The 15,822-nt window shown below is 46.2% G+C and overlaps 1 protein-coding gene and 1 long non-coding RNA gene across 3 annotated transcripts in view; one reads left to right on the top strand and one right to left on the bottom strand.

Annotated features, from left to right (window-relative positions):
- The window catches only part of LOC121281325 (E3 ubiquitin-protein ligase TRIM8-like), a 33,352-nt gene that overhangs the window by 841 nt on the left and 16,689 nt on the right, over positions 1-15,822 (top strand). For both annotated transcript variants that reach the window (XM_041194225.1, XM_041194226.1), the window contains exons 2-3: positions 9,901-9,996; positions 11,013-11,243. In XM_041194225.1, the coding sequence (XP_041050159.1) occupies positions 9,901-9,996; positions 11,013-11,243 (327 nt within the window). The remainder of the gene's footprint in view (positions 1-9,900; positions 9,997-11,012; positions 11,244-15,822) is intronic.
- Positions 1-15,822, bottom strand: part of LOC121281326 — a 52,184-nt gene that overhangs the window by 20,339 nt on the left and 16,023 nt on the right. The window contains exon 2 of the long non-coding RNA XR_005943861.1: positions 1,014-1,108. This is a non-coding gene — a long non-coding RNA (uncharacterized LOC121281326). The remainder of the gene's footprint in view (positions 1-1,013; positions 1,109-15,822) is intronic.

Raw genomic sequence — 15,822 nt, 5'->3', positions numbered from 1 at the left:
GGTGGGCATTGGGGGAAGGGGTGGTGGGGGGAGTGGGTGTGAGTGACCTACGTTGTGTCCCTCACCCACACTCAGCCCCTTCCTGAGTTGGACACAGGTGCCCACACAGTGAATTACTGAGCTGGGTTGTACAGCTCAGTAATTCACTATGTGGGCACCTGTGAGAACTGGCACTCCATGGCATAGGGCTGTGAAGCAGATCATGTTGTAACCTGATTAACGCTGGGGAATTCTGCCATCTGAGCAGCAGGGAGCTATGGGTTGGGGGTGGGGGGGGGGGGGGTGCTGTGGGATGGTGGGGGTGTGAGGCTCAGGGACTGGGTGGAAAACGGAACAACAAACAGAATTCTTTTTTGAGAAACACTGGTGTTTCTGATTCTGTCTCCCTTTCCCCTTAACTGATTTCTGGAAATGGAGGAGCTGAGTCCATGTGAAAATGAAGCACACGGTGTGTGACTGTGAAAAGAAGCCAGTGTGTGTGGTTACTCAGCGTACACAGGGCAGGGAGAGTCTCTAACTGAGAGCCACAGAGGGATATTTCTGCTCTGGACCCAGAAACTGAACCCCAAGATCTAGACTGGATTGGGAACACTGCCAGCAGCCAGGGAATATGGAAATGCCGGGAATGTGAAACGCTAGACAGATTTAACATCACAGCCTCATTAGAAATCTTTTACTCTGCTTTCCACCCGGCAGCCGACCAGATTGAGAGGCTGAGCACTGCCAGGTGGGAAATCCTGCGGTACAAGGCGGGAGCCGGGAACACCGGGAACGGTCCCAGTCAATCAAAGATCAGAGCTCGGTGGAAGATTTTCATAGCACAGCTGAAAGTTGGTGGGAGCGAAGAGACATGGTTTGAAACTTGTGTCACATTCTTCATGTTACAAAAGGGATTAATACTACAAGCTCTAACAGGGAATGCAGCAACTGAAAATTGAACAATTACAGGTCTTTTTAAAGTGATAAAACACTGAAAACAAAATAAATCGTCTTTTGCTCTTATTTCAGTTTACCTTTCAAATTCCGATGTTTACTTTTAATTTCTCTCTCAATGCTGCTGAAAACTCTCCTCCGACCTTTCCATTGGTATATGGGAGGCTGTAATTATCTAGAATAAAGACGGAACGGGATAAAGGGAAATAAGTAGATGTGAGTATACGTGAGTTTAGAATAATGGCGGAACGGAGTAGTTTATGCTCTTCTTTATCTCTTCCCTGATCATCAATTGCATGATTTTTCTCATCCAAAAGCCTGACATTATCTTGATATTCCTGATTCTGTGTCACTGAAAGCTGCTCGGAGCTTGCCCCGCAGCCTATTTTTACATTGCTCTAATGTATTTGAAGATCAATAGTCACATTGGCTCTCTCTCTCTATATATATATATATATATATATATATTTTCTGGACGTGTTTTTTAATCCGCTGTATCTCTTTTTATATCTCACCTTTCCTGACTCAGGCAGGGACGTGTCCCACAGGGTCAGACTAACCTCAGTAATTCCCCCCAGGCACCACTCTTCAGCTGTAATGCTGAAGGGGGAGGGGATGTCAGTCATATCAACATCTTAATCCACCGTGACAGTTGACGTAGAAAAATGAATGGAAGAGTTGCCTCCTCTACTCTCCCAGCTGCTGTTCTGTACTATGATCCCTGGGCCTAGAATTATCATTTCCTTCACTGTCATAATCGCCAAACACGTTCATCATCAATCATTTTCTCAAGCAATTTAAATAATTATTTCAAAATAGTTAGTCATAGCTCAGTGGTAGCTTTGAATCGAAAACTTTTGGGCTCAAGACCCACTCCAGAGACTTAAGCATATAATGTACCCTGACAGTTTAGCCTGCAGTACTGAGGGAGTGCTGCACTGTTAGAGGTGCTGTTTCTTTCAGTTAAGATGTTACCTGGTACTGGCTTTGCAGAGACTGCATTGTTCTGTTCACCTACTTCATTCTCTCATGAGAGGCCCTCTGTTTTTGCTCAGCTATTCTGTGATCACATTCCTGCTCCAAAGAGTGAAGGAAAGATAGTTGGATTATGTGGAGCAGATGTGCTGCCCTAAAAATGAACGCAGTCAGATGGTAAATGGAAACAGTTGGGGTCTAAGTATGGGGTTTTATTGGCCTAAAATTGCACAAAGAATGAGTAAATGGTAACAGCAGACAATGTAAATAAAGGACAAGGGACCATAGGGTGAAAAAATAAAAGCCTATTTTAGGACTGATTCATAGATGTCTAAGCACAGAAGAAGGCCATTCAGTCCATCGTGTGTGCGCCAGTCAATAAAGATCTGGCTACACTAGTCCCAATTTCCAGCAATTGGCCCAGAGGTTATGAAAACACAAGTGAATATCTAAATACTTCTTAAATGTTATGAGAGTTTCTGACTCAACCACCCTTTCAGGCACTGAGTTCCAGACTCCCACCACCCTCTGGGTAAAAAAAATTCTCCTCAACTCCCCTCTTAGCCTTCTACCTCTTACCTTCAATCTATGCCCCTTGATTATTGACCCCTCTACTAATGGAAAAAGTGCCTTCATATCCACCCTATCTTTGCCCCTCATAATCTTATATACCTCTATCAAGTCCCCTCTCAACCTTTGTTGCTCCAAGGAAAACAACCCCAGCCTATCCAATCTTTCCTCAAAGCTCAGACCTTCCAGCCCAGGCAGCATCCTGGTAAATCTCCTCTGCACCCTCTCCAGTGTAATCACATCCTTCTTATAATGTGGTGACCAGAACTGCATGCAGTACTCCAGTTGTGGCCTAACCAGCGTTTTATACAGTTCCAGCATAACCTCTCTGCTCGTGTTCTATGCTCAGCTAATAAAGCCAAGTATCCCATTAGCATTCTTAACCACCTTATCTACCTGCCCTGCTACCTTCAGGGATCTGTGGATACGCACACCAAGGTCCCTCTGATCTTCAGTACTTTCCAGGGTCGTAACATTCATAATGTAATCCCTTGCCTTGTTAGCCCTCCCCAAGTGTATTACCTCACACTTTTCCAGGTTGAATTCCATTTGCCATTGCTCTGCCCATCTGAATAGTCCATTGATATCCTCCTGCAGTTTACGGCTATCTTCCTCACTATTTACCACCCGACCAATTTGCGTGTCAACCGCAAACTTCTTGAGCATACCCCCTACATTTAAGTCCAAATCGTTTATGCACATCACAAACAGCAAGGGCCCCATTACCGAGCCCTGCGGAACCCCAATGGAAACCGACTTCCAGTCACAGAAACATCCCTCTACCATCACCCTCTGCTTCCTGACTCTCAGCCAATTTTGGATGCAACGTGCCACTTTGCCTTGGATCCCATGGGCTCTTACTTTCTTGACCAATCTACCATGGGGGACCTTATCAAAAGCCTGACTGATGTCAGGAAGTTCCTTACACAGGAACAGCATTAGAATAGACACTGCGATGGAGCAGTGACAGTGAAAATCCCTGGAATCAGTTAAGGACTGATTAACTGGTGCAGTGTGTGTTGTAGGGTTGTGCTCAATGATAGAAGATAGGCTGAATGGCGTCCCTCATCTTTAATCATCTTCTAATCTGTACATTGTGTTAATAAAGGTTGATATGTAAGATTGATTGATAAAATAGACTAGACAGATAAGATGGAAATAGAGAGATGGACAGACAGCAATAGATAGATATAAACATTGACGAATTAACAACTAGATAGATAAGGAAAGATGGATGGATGGGTAGACAAAAAGAGGATATTGGATATATAGAACATTATTTCAGTGGAGCTGGAGTATAAGAATAAAGAAATCTTGCTGCAATTATGTACGGCTTTGCTGAGCACACATCTGGAGTACTGTGTACAGTTTTGATCTCCTTACCTAAGGGAGGAAATACATACCTGAGAACCCATACAGTGAAGCTACGCTGGGGCGACTTCTGCGATGAGCCATGATCTTATTGAGTGATGGGGCAGACTTGAGGGATTATATAGCTGACTGTGCTCCTATTTCTTAGGTTCTTCTAGCAAGTGTGAAAAGTCCTTGAACTTCTTTGGCGCTAAGACTGAGATTCATTCAGCTTCCTCTGTCGCTTCCCTGCCTTCCCTTGTTCACCAAACCAGACCTCCCCCAATTTTCTCCCCTGCTCCAGCCCTGAACTCTCATCTCTCTATAATTTCTCTCCCAACACCTCTCATGCCCTTTGTGTGCTCATCTTGAGGCCCACATTCTGCTACTTTGATCTTAATTCTGCTAAACCAATGACCACCTAACTTCCCTTCCTGGTCCACATTCTCGCTGGTGTTGGAAATATTTCTCTCTGTGCCAGGACCGTTCTATTCGCTTTCAAATCTGCTGTTATCAGCCCCTTCTGAAAAAACACAACCTCACCCCTCGATCCTTTCAAACTACCAGCCCATCGTAACCTCTCTTTCCTCTCCACTTGTCCGTGTTGTCACCTCCCAAATCCGTGTCCACCTTTCTTGCAACTCTATGTTTGACACTCTCCAATCAGGTTTCTGCCTCTGCCACAACAATTAAACAGCCCCACTAAACAATCACAATGATATCCTATGTAACTGTAACCCTGGTGCACTATCGCTCCTCATACTTCTTGACCTGTCTGCAACCTTTGACACAGTTGACCAAATAATCCCTTTCCAATGTGTCCCCTGTCGAGTGGGACTGCCCTCGCCTGGTTCCACTCTTACCTATCCAGTCATAGCCAAAGAATTTTTTGCAATAGCTTCACCTCCCATTCCCACAACGTTACCTTTGGAATCCCCCATGGTTCTATCCTTTCCTCCCTCCTATTTCTCATCTACAAGCTGCTCTCAGCGACATCAGTTTACACATGTACGCTTACGACACCAAGCTCTACCTCACCACCACCTCTCTCCTTCCCTCCACTATCTCAGATTTATCAAGCTGCTTGTTTGATATCCAGCAAGTCTGGCAGCGGCTATGGAGAAAGAAACAGAGTTATTGGGCTTGATTCTAGGGTAGCCGTAGTTAGAAGGGAGCTCACCGATACTCAGCCACCCTGCATCAATTAAACAGCCAGCTGTCATTAGGTGAGTTGAGGCGTGGTTGGAAACCCTTCCAGAACGGGGAATCATGCCTCTGACAGCTGCTAGCCTATTAGAGGCCAGCAGGTCTTTAATACTTTGGGAGGATGAGGAGGTGTCTCTTGCTGGATTGGGACTTGATTAAGTGGTGGGGGTCTCTCTCACCAGAGCCAAGTTGGCAGACCCCAACAAATGGGGAGCTGGGCGAGAGGGATTGGGGGGTGTTGAGGTTTGAGAGGCCAAGGCTGAGGGGAACCGGTTTCCTGAGTTGGGTTGAACTTCTTTAAGTCGGCAGCGTTTCACTGGCATTCGCTGTCCAGTGGTGGCTATTTCTTCTCCATACATTTGCAAGACATGAATACTGATTAAAGCCAAACATTTTCGAGAATAAGTCAGCCGGGCATGGAAATCTCATGTCTCCTGCACCAGCCGATGTTCTGATTTGAGCTGAGATGTTGTCTGTGGTTAGCACAGTGGCACAGAGGAGAAGCCTCACATACCTGGAAGGGGAGATGGGGTCATAATAGTGCATGGTCAGGCACCATGATGGGTGTTGTGGGGGTCAGGGCATCTGGTTCACCAGAGCTGAAAGGGCAGGGTCAGTCCTGTCCAACGTTGGGTCTTGTGTGTCCAAAGGAAGCAGCCGTACCACACAGGGAAGGTCTACATTCACAGAAGGGAGATCAAGCTTGATGGAGGGCAGGTCCAGCTCGATGGAGGGCAGGTCAAGGCTGACTGAGGTCAAATCAAGAGATCCTGAGGGCAGGTCAAGGGTGATAGAGAGAGACTTCTAGGGTGACAGCAGGCAAGGTGGGGGTGAGCGGGGAAGGGAGGTGGGTCGAAGATGAAAGAAGGAAGGTCGAGTGTCATTGTGACTGGTTGATGGTGGGAGGCTGAAGGATGATTGTTGAAAGGCAATGAGTGATGCACGGAGAGTCGAGGGCATTAAGCGGAAGCTCAAGAGTGGGAAAGAGAGGGCGGAAGTGCTTGGTTGAGAGCTCCAGGCTCACGGTTGGAGTATCTGTGGATATCTCAGTGAATAGGGGTTAAGCTAGCGGAAACCAGATTCAGGTGGGAGGAGGATATTGTGGGATTGAATAGTCCTCGGTGTGGCTCGTGGGTGTCTCAGGCATTCTGATTGGTCAACTGCAACTGTTAATGGGGATAAAGGTCATATACACAGAGCTGCTAATATCTTTGCCTGCTTTCTTTATGCAGTTTATTTTTTGGATTCACAATGGGTCCCATACACTCAATAGTTTTGCAACCTCAGGCAGAAGAGAGAGGATTTGCTGTAGGAGGGCTGTGGCCAAACAAGAACAGAAGCCACAAGCCAATCAAGATGCTTCACCAGAGGGTGAGGCTTGTCAGGAGGCAAGAAACCAGGGATGCCAGCTTCGTCATCAGGCATTGGCACACCAATGCATGTTCAGAATGGACACAAACTATCGTCAAATGTCTGTGATGCAATGCCAGAGACATCTGAGACTATCCAGGGAGGCAGTCACTGACCTCTGTGCACTCCTTCAACAAGACCAACAGCTCCGTGGAATGAGAGGGACCCAATGCTGGTTGCCTTCAAGGTGTCCATGGTGTTGAATTTCCATCCCCTCTGATCATTCCTGGTGTCCACAGGGGACATGTGTGACATTTCGCAGACTGCAACATCCAGACCACTACAGATATTGATAGCCAGGCCGCAAGAGCAATGAGCTTCAGGGCTATCGTGTGGTTTCATTGAAGGTCATTGAATGCACTCATGGCCATGAGAGCTCCCTGGGCATTGCCAGCTGCACATGTGAATCACATGGAGTTTCATGATCTTAACATTCAAATATCTGCAAACACAGAAAAATATCCTGCGAGTTCCCATGACTCCTACATCTTATTATCAGGTCCCAGAGCTATTCAAAGCCCTTGCCCAAGTGCTAGGTTGGATCCTGGGTGATAAAGGCTTTCCCTGAGGATGTAGCTCATGAAACCAGTGCATCAGCCCACAGTCACAAGGAGGAGCAGAACAATGAAGCTGATGGTTCAATCGGGGCTATCATGGAGCAGACCTTTGGCTTGCTCAAAATATGCTTCCGTTGTCTGAACCGGTCTGGTGGAGCATGACAGTATGTGCCAAAGGATTATCATGATCTGCTGTGCATTAAACAATGTTGCATTGTAACAAGGAGAGGGTTTGGCAAGTGAAGACATGGAGGAGATGCACTCATCAGATAAGCATGAAGGTGATGGATCTGAGGAAGAGCACAGTAATGTCACGGCACACTTCCAAGATGCCAGGAACAAAGAGAGACATGCCAGGGCTGCCAGTGTCAACCTCTGCCAGGATTTTCCCATCTCACCAGTGGCGGGCATTGTTGCGGGTGGAGAGCAGTCAAAAGTCTGGGATCTCCTATGCATGTTTAAGGTCACCTTCCTCGGCCTCACCAACTGGAGGCACTGTGGGTCACTGGCAGAGAGAATGAGATGTGGCCACACAAGGGAATTCCTGATAGAACACCTCAGGAGGCTGACACAAACTCTTCTCCCTCTCAGTGCGTGATAGCACCTTCCTGTCTCACTGAGCAGAAGGGCACCTGGAGGGAGGTCCAGGTGTCCCATTCCCTTCTCCCCTAACAACTGCTGTAGAGAGCCCAGGGGCAGAGTGATGGAATGCAGGTTAGAGCACATTTGAGTTCTGCTGGACCTGGCTGTCCTCTCCATGAAAGACACCATCCTCCATATATGAAGCCATGTGGTCACTTCACAGGGGCATGGCAGAACTCTTGCCTTGAATGGACTCCTCCACCACCCACACAAGGCTGCACATAGACTGTCATCTCCACCGGACATTCTCTACCTGTCCCTGTGTCTCCAGCAGGCTTCTTGTAGCCAAGACCTGAGGTCAATCATCAGCCTGGGACTCAGCATGGACCTGGTCCCCGACAGTCCTCCCAACATCAGAGATGGTAGATGGAGTTTAATCCAGACAAATGCAAGGTAATGCATTTTGGAATGTCTAATTCAGGTAGGAATTATACAGTAAATGGCAGAACCCTTAAATGCATCGATGGGCAGAGGGATCTCAGTGTTCAGATCCACAGGTCACTGAAAGTGGCAAAGCAGGTGGATAAGGTAGTCAGGAAGGCATATGGCATGCTTGCCTTCATTGGCAGGGGTATTGAGTATAAAAGCTGGGAAGTCATGCTACAGCTGTGTAGAACCTTGGTTAGGCCACACTTGGAATATTACGTGCAATTCTGGTCGCCACATTACCAGAAGGATATGGAGGCGTTGGAAAGGGTGCAGAGGAGGTTTACCGGGATGCTGCCTGGTCTGGAGGTTATTAGTTATGAGGAGAGGTTGGAGAAACTCGGATTGTTCTCACTAGAGCGACTGAGATTGAGGGGCGACTTGATAGAAGTTTACAAAATTATGAGTGGCATGGACAGAGTAGATAGTTAGAAGCTTTTTCCCAGGGTGGAAGAGTCAATTACTAGGGGACATAGATTTAAGGTGAGAGGAGAAAACTTTAGAGGAGATGTGCGAGGCAAGTATTTTACGGGTAGTGAGTGTCTGAAATTTGCTGCCAGAGGAGATGGTGGAAGCAGGTACGATAGTGGTGTTTAAGAGGCAGCTTGACAAATACATGAATGGGAATACAGGGATACGGACCCTGAAAGTGCAAAATGTTTTAGTTTGACGGGCAATATGATCGGCGCGTGCTTGGAGGGCCGAATGGCCTGTTCCTGTGCTGTACTTTTCTTTGTATCTTTGACTTCGACTGTCACAGCCTCCCTCAGCTGCTTCAACTTGTGTCTCATGTGCTCACCAAATTGTGTCACTGACTCTAAACCCACGCCCATTATAAACGATTTGACTACCACTACGCTGTGGAGAGTGCATCCTCTGGATTTTGTTGTTGTTCTTGTTCTTCAGAGGTGGAGTCTTTCCTGAAGGCTAGGGGCTGTGGGTTAGGCTCCGGATTGCAATGACTTGCAGTGGAGAACACAAGGAAAGACAAGGTTTAACACATTCTATGAGCATATCACAGTTCTACACGTCTCCTGTGTGCCCATGTCTTGACACCAGGTTGGAGGCATTCTCACTCTGCTGCCTTGCCACTCCTGCCTCACTGTCTGCAATGGCACGGCCACCCTGCTCACTGGCAAGCTTCACAGTCTCCTTCTCAGCTGTGTCAGGATCTTCATCTCTGGCACACCTCCAACTATCTTAGCCTCTCCTGTATTGACAAAGGGGAGAGTTATCTCACTGGGCACCTTGCCATCTTGTCTATATGCACTCCATGCCATGTACTGGCCCGTCACTTTTAAGTGGTATCCAATCGCGTTCTGCATCCACTTACAGCACTTATTCAGCAAGGCAAACTGTCACATGTTCTGGCCTCAAGCACAATGAAGCAGAGCACACATTCTCCACTCGGACCTGCTCTCCACTCACACAGATTGCTTGAAGTCCTCATTGCCCCATTGATGCAAAGCCACCAAGCCACTTACCCTGCCAGATTAGAGGAGATCATTGATCCATTTGTGGCTCTGGACCCAGGAGTGATTATGCTGCTCACCACCACTACAATCTCTATTGAGGCCTCCTTGGTCTGACGGGAGGGTCTCCTGTTGCCATCATTTGGGAAGAGCACTTCTCCTGTCCCGGAGAACCTGCAGGGACATATTGCTAAACCAAGGGGCCACTGACTGTCTGGTGACAGACATTGTTACTCAGGGGGGAGTGATAGGAGTCCCAGGAAATGAATCCAATGAGGAAGGGTGGAGCTTTATTCTGTAAAATAAGTGGTATTTTAAAGCAGGCTGTTATTTTAAACACTTATGATATGTTTTTACAGGAAGAATTGCAGATAGAAATCGAGAAGCTTTGGGAAGTCCAGCAGAATTGTTCCAGCAAACAGCGAGGCTTGGAGAAATCAGAAGCTGAAATAAAGGTAGGGAAAAGTGGAACTGGATTTTGAAAGGGTTTCTCTCCTCACTGAGTCAATGAGAACATCAGAAACAGGCCTTCCAAACCAGGCTGGTTCTGTTGGGTTGAGTCACTGAGTTCCCATGTGTTTGATTTGACGGGGAGCTGCTTAATTCTACCTGCACCTTACAAGGAATATTATTCCATCGTTTGGACACTGGATTTACTGAAACAGACACAGCCAGAGTTGAAGACTTGTCCTGAAGCCTGTACCATATGAACATAGAAAGGAAGAGGAAGAAAAGCCCATTAGTCCCAGTGAGCCTGCTCCATGCAGACAGGGTTCAATCACACAAGCCACCGATCCATCCTGAATCATGTACTCACCTGGGAAAGTCAACCAGAAGAGATAATTAAACCCTGCAGCCAATTCAGGACAAACTGGGGGGAATTCCTCTCCAGCTCCCTTTTAAAAGGTGCTAGTGACTCCATACCCACCACATGTTCAGGAAGTCTGTTCCAGAGATTGAGGACTCTGGTGTCTAACCTAACTGTGTCTATGGATTTTATACACAGATCCTCTAGTCTCACTATCCTGATCCATCTCAAGTACCTCATCCAACAAGTGAGTCCAATAATCCCTCCATCATGTCCCTCTCAGCCTGCCTTTCTCTAAATCACTCAGCCTCTTGGAGCTGATCCTCTGAGCTAAAATCCATCAGACTCTGTGTCATTTTGATCACCGGCCTCTCCAGAATCTGAATCTCCTTCACCAGCTGTGGGCACCAAAACTGGAACCAACACTCCAGGTGTGGATGGACCAGGTGGCCATACCCAGTCTAAATACAGTGCTCTTTCTTTTAAACTCCAGGTAACACTGGTTAAATTCTGTTTTCTCTCCAAGTAGACACCTCCCACTGTTTGTCTATCTTTAATGGTTGGTGATCTAAACAAACTGTCCCATCCCAGTTAAGTGCCGTGTGCTCAGGGTAACAGCTGTGTGGAAGGGCCATTTGTAATGAGGGTTGGTTTGGGTTTCAGACACGAATCAATGAGCTGAAAGGAAAGTTATCGAAGAGCTTCTCTGAATGGAGGAGAAAGCTGGAAGAAGATGAAGAATCCACATTGAAACTGATCGATGAGGAGGGGCTCCAAGCCCTCAAACAGATTAGAAGCTGTTCTGAAGCATTAAACAAGAGGATGGAACAGATTACATTTATAGATGGAGAAAGCCAGACTCTGGTACAGAGGGAACCTCTCTCCTTTATTCAGGTATATCTTCAATATAAACAGTGCCACAGCTGGGGAATGCAGTGTTTCTGTGAGGCTGGTGTGAGGACTGAATTGTTTGAAGATTGTCGATGGTTCCCAGAATTTCTGCCCCTTCAGCCCTACCCTCGGAGTGTTCGTGCTGCCCCCTCAGCCCTGCCCTCGGAGTATTCGTGCTGCCCCCTCAGCCCTACCCTTGGAATCTTGGAGCTGCCCCCTCAGCCCTGCCCTCAGGGTGTAGGTGATGCCCCAGGATGGAGTGCAGTGAAATGTGGGATTATTCCCTATTCCTGTGACTGGCCCACCTGCTGTTACAGACTGAACTCTTTCCTCTCAGTCCCAAATTCACTGTTTGGTTCCATAGGGAATTGATTTACTCATTGATAGATTTGATTTCCTCTCTTTATTCACAGAACTTGAAGCAACTCCTTTCCAGGTAAGTTCCTCTCGGTCATAAAGTACCCGCTGCTAATTGAGAACATTCACCGGTATCTGAAAGAAGAGTGAAAGTAGAATCATGGCTTGGAAACCTTCCCAGATAAGGTTGCTTTCAAATGGTGGGAATATTGAGTGATATTTAACTGTGGTTTGAGGGCTTTTTGGCTCAGGCAGCCTGTGGAATGTGTACACTTTACGTACACTGACAACACCCAGCTCTACTCATCGCCACCTCTCTCCATCCCTCCATTGTCTCTGATTTGTTTTACTGCTTGTTCAATATCCAGTATTGGATGAACTGAATTTTTTTCCAGTTAAATATTGGAAAGATCAAAGCCATTACCTTCAATACCAGCCAAAAATGCAATTCTGTAGCCACTGACTTCCTTCCTCTCGTTGGCCACTGTCTGAAGTTGACCCAGGCTCTGTACGATGAGTGTCAGCTGTGGCTCAGTTGGTTGCATTCTCATTTCTGAATCAGAACGTTGTGGATTAGGGTCCCACTGCAGTACTGAGGGAGTGCTACACTTTCGGGGATGCTGAGGTTCAGATGAGAGGTAAAACGGATCCCTGTCTGTCCTTTCAGGTAGATGTAAGAGATTCCATGTTGCTGTTTCTAAGAAGAGCAGGGGAGTTTTCCCCAGTGTCCTGGCCAATGTTTATCCCTCAGTTAATGTCATGAAATCAGATTAAACCCTCTGAGTAAAGAACTTGCTCCTCATTTCTCTGTTAAATGGCCGACCCCTGATCCTGAGTCGATCACTGCATATTCTAGGGTGTCCTACCAGGGGAAGCAGCTTCTCAGCATCTTCCCTGTCAAAGTCGCTCAGAATCTTCTATGTTTTCAATGAAATGTCTTTCATATCCTCTAAACTGCAGAGTTTAGGCTCATTCTACATAATGTCTCTTCTTAGGACAGTCATGTTCTCTCAGGAATCAATTTAGTAAATCTTCATTGCACCCCTTCAAAGGTAAGTATATCCTTCCTTAGGTATGGAGACCAAAACTGTTCACAGTACTCCAGGTAGCCCCCCCCGCCCCCAAATCCTTGTACAGTTGAGTAAGACATCCCTACTCTTGAATTTCAAGGATGTAATGAGCAGGATGGATAAAGGGAAACCAATTGATATATTGAAATTCCAGAAGGCATTTAATAAGCTGCCATAAAAGGTTACTAGACAAGATCAGAGCTCATGGTGTTAGAGGTTAGTATATTAGCATTGACAGAGGTTTGGCTATCTAACAGAAAACAGAGAATAGAGATAAATGGGTCATTTTCAGGTTGGCAAACTGTAACGATTGGGGTGCCACAGGGATCAATGCTGGGGCCTCAACCATTTACAATCTATATTAATGACTTTGATGATGGCACCGAGTGTATTATAGAAAAATTTGCTGATGATACAATAATAGTTAGGGAAGCAAGTTGTGAGGAGGACACAACGGCCAGGATTTTACTGACAGCTGGGAGGTGGGGAGGGAGGGGATGGTAAAATCACAGAGGATCATGTTGGGATGGCTCCCTGAGAGGGTCCCACCACTGGGCGAGGCCACCCATTCCAATTAGGAGGTAATTTTTTGGTATTGTCAAGATTTTACTACATGGGGAGACCTCCAGCTGAATGGAGGTGGCTCCCTACAGCAACCCAGGGGAACTTGGAACTAAAAGGCACTAAGATGGGCCATGGTGAGGGGACACAGCCCTTGTGCCCCAAGAATCTCCTCGGCCCCCTGATCTTTAATTGTTTTTAAGTTTTCCTGGCCCAGCTCCCCAGGTCTCCTGTGTTCCTTAGCAGTGACCATCTCTCTCAGTGGAGCTGCAGAGGCTTGAGAGCTTCTGGCTCTCTGATTGACTGGCAGTCCCATAGGTGGCTAATTAGAAGGCCGCCTGTAGTAAAATTGCTGAGTTGGTCCCACTGAGAGCGAGTTCTGCCTCCAGAACTGCTTTTTACCATGATATTGGAATGTCACTGGTTGCATTAAGATTCAGGTCCAAGAGTCAGCAAAGGGATATAGATGGGTTCACTGAGTGGGAAAAAAATTTGGAAGATGGAATATAATGTTGGAGAATGTGAGGCTGTCCACTTCAGTCACATGAATAGAAAAACAGTATTATTTAAATAGAGGGACTGCAGAATGCTGTGGTACAGAGAGATCTGAATATCCTCATATATGAAAGACAAAAAGTTAGTATGCAGGTACAGCAAGTGATTAAGAGGGAAATGGAACGTTGGCCTCAAGCAGGATGGAATATAAAATTAGTGAAGTTTCACTACAACTGTACAGGGTATTGGTGAGACCATAGCTAAGACCATAGCTAGAGTACGGTGTACAGTTTTGATCTCCTTATTTAGGAGGGATATACTGCATTGGAAGCAGTTCAGAGAAGGGTCACTAGTTGATTCCTGGGATGAAGGTTCAGCAGATTGTGCAATATTCATTGGCATTTAGAAGATTGAGATATGATCTTATTGAAACATATACGATCCTGAGGGGGCTTGACCAGAAAGAAGCTGAGAGGATCTTTTGCCTTGTGCAGGATCTAGAACTTGAGGACATAGTTTCAAAATAAGGGGTCTCCCATTTAGGACAGAGTTGAGGAGGAATTTCTTCTCTCACAGGCTTGTGAATCTTTGTAATTCTCTTCCCTGGAGAGGCTGGTTCATTGAATATAATCAATGATTTAGATTCCAAAACTATAGGGGATTCAGGAGTTATTGGGGACGGGCAGGAAGGTGGAGTTGAGGCCAAGATCAGATCAACCATGACTGTATTGAATGGAAGAGCAGGCTTGAGGGGATGAATGACCTACTCCTGTTCCTATTTCTTACGTCCTTTTCTTCTTGATTCATCATCTTTGCAATAAAGACCAACATACCATTTGCCTTCCTCAGGTGCTTCTCAATGATGGGAATATTGAGTGATGTTTAACTGTGGTTTGAGGGTTGATTGACTCAAGCAACCTGTGAGAAATGGCAGTGACAGGGGCAGTTCCATCAGTGTTTAGAAGCAAATTTCAAGGTAAATCAGAGCTAGATCAGTGGGAGACATTCAAGGAAGAGATTGTGTAGGTTCAGCGTAAGTATGTTCCCTTAAAAAAGGATCAGACTAACAAATCCAGAGCCTTCCCCTGGATATCAAGGGGCTTAAAGAAGAGGGTAAGGAAAATAAGGAAAGAATACTTGCCTGGATGAGTGCAGCTCCCACAACATTCAAGAAGCTTGACACCATCCAGGATAAAGCAGCCTGCTTGATTGGCACCACATCCACAAACATTCACTCCCTCCACCACCAACGCACAGTGGCACAATGTATACCATCTACAAGATGCACTGCAGGAAATCACCAAAGTTCCTCAGACAGCACCTTACAAACCCATGACCGCTACCATCTGGAAGGACGAGGGCAGCAGATACATGGGAATACCACCACCTGGAAGTTCCCTCCAAGTCACTCACCATTCTGACTTGGAAATATATCACCGTTCCTTCACTGACGCTGGGTCAAAATCCTGGAACTCCCTTTCTAACATCTCTGTGGGTGTACCTACACCACATGGACTGCAGCGGTTCAAAAAGGCAGCTCACCACCACCACCTTCTCAAGGGCAACTAGGGATGGGCAATAAATGCTGGCCCAGCCAGTGAAACCTACACCCCTTGAATGAATAAAAAAATTATGACAGATAGCCAGGACTCAATACTGCTGAAAACCTAGAGAAGTAGAAAAATATGTAGGAGTGAAATTAAAAAGAAAATTATGCAAAGTGGGAACATGATAAAATACTGGCAAGTAAAATAAAGGAAACTCCTTTTTTTATAAATACATAAACAAAGAGGATAACTGAAGAAAGAACAGGGCCCACTAGAGACTACAAGGGTAATCTGTGTGGAGGACATTGGCATGGTTCTTAATGAATACTTTAAGTCTGTTTTCACAAAAGAGAGGGATGATACAGACATTGCAATCCAAGAGGAGGAGTTTCTTTATTCTTTCATGGGATGTGGGCATCCCTGGTAAGACCAGCATTTGTTATCCACCTTAATTATCCTTGAACTGACCTTGCTAGGTCATTTCAGAGGGCAATTAAGAATCACCACGTTACTGGAGTCACATGTAGGCCAAACCAGGTAAGGTTGGCAGAT

The sequence above is a fragment of the Carcharodon carcharias genome, chromosome 8, assembly GCF_017639515.1.
Source record: "Carcharodon carcharias isolate sCarCar2 chromosome 8, sCarCar2.pri, whole genome shotgun sequence".
NCBI classification, from domain to species: Eukaryota; Metazoa; Chordata; class Chondrichthyes; order Lamniformes; family Lamnidae; genus Carcharodon; species Carcharodon carcharias.
Note: the sequence above shows the minus strand (reverse complement) of the source record. Positions and strands in the feature narration are given on the sequence as shown.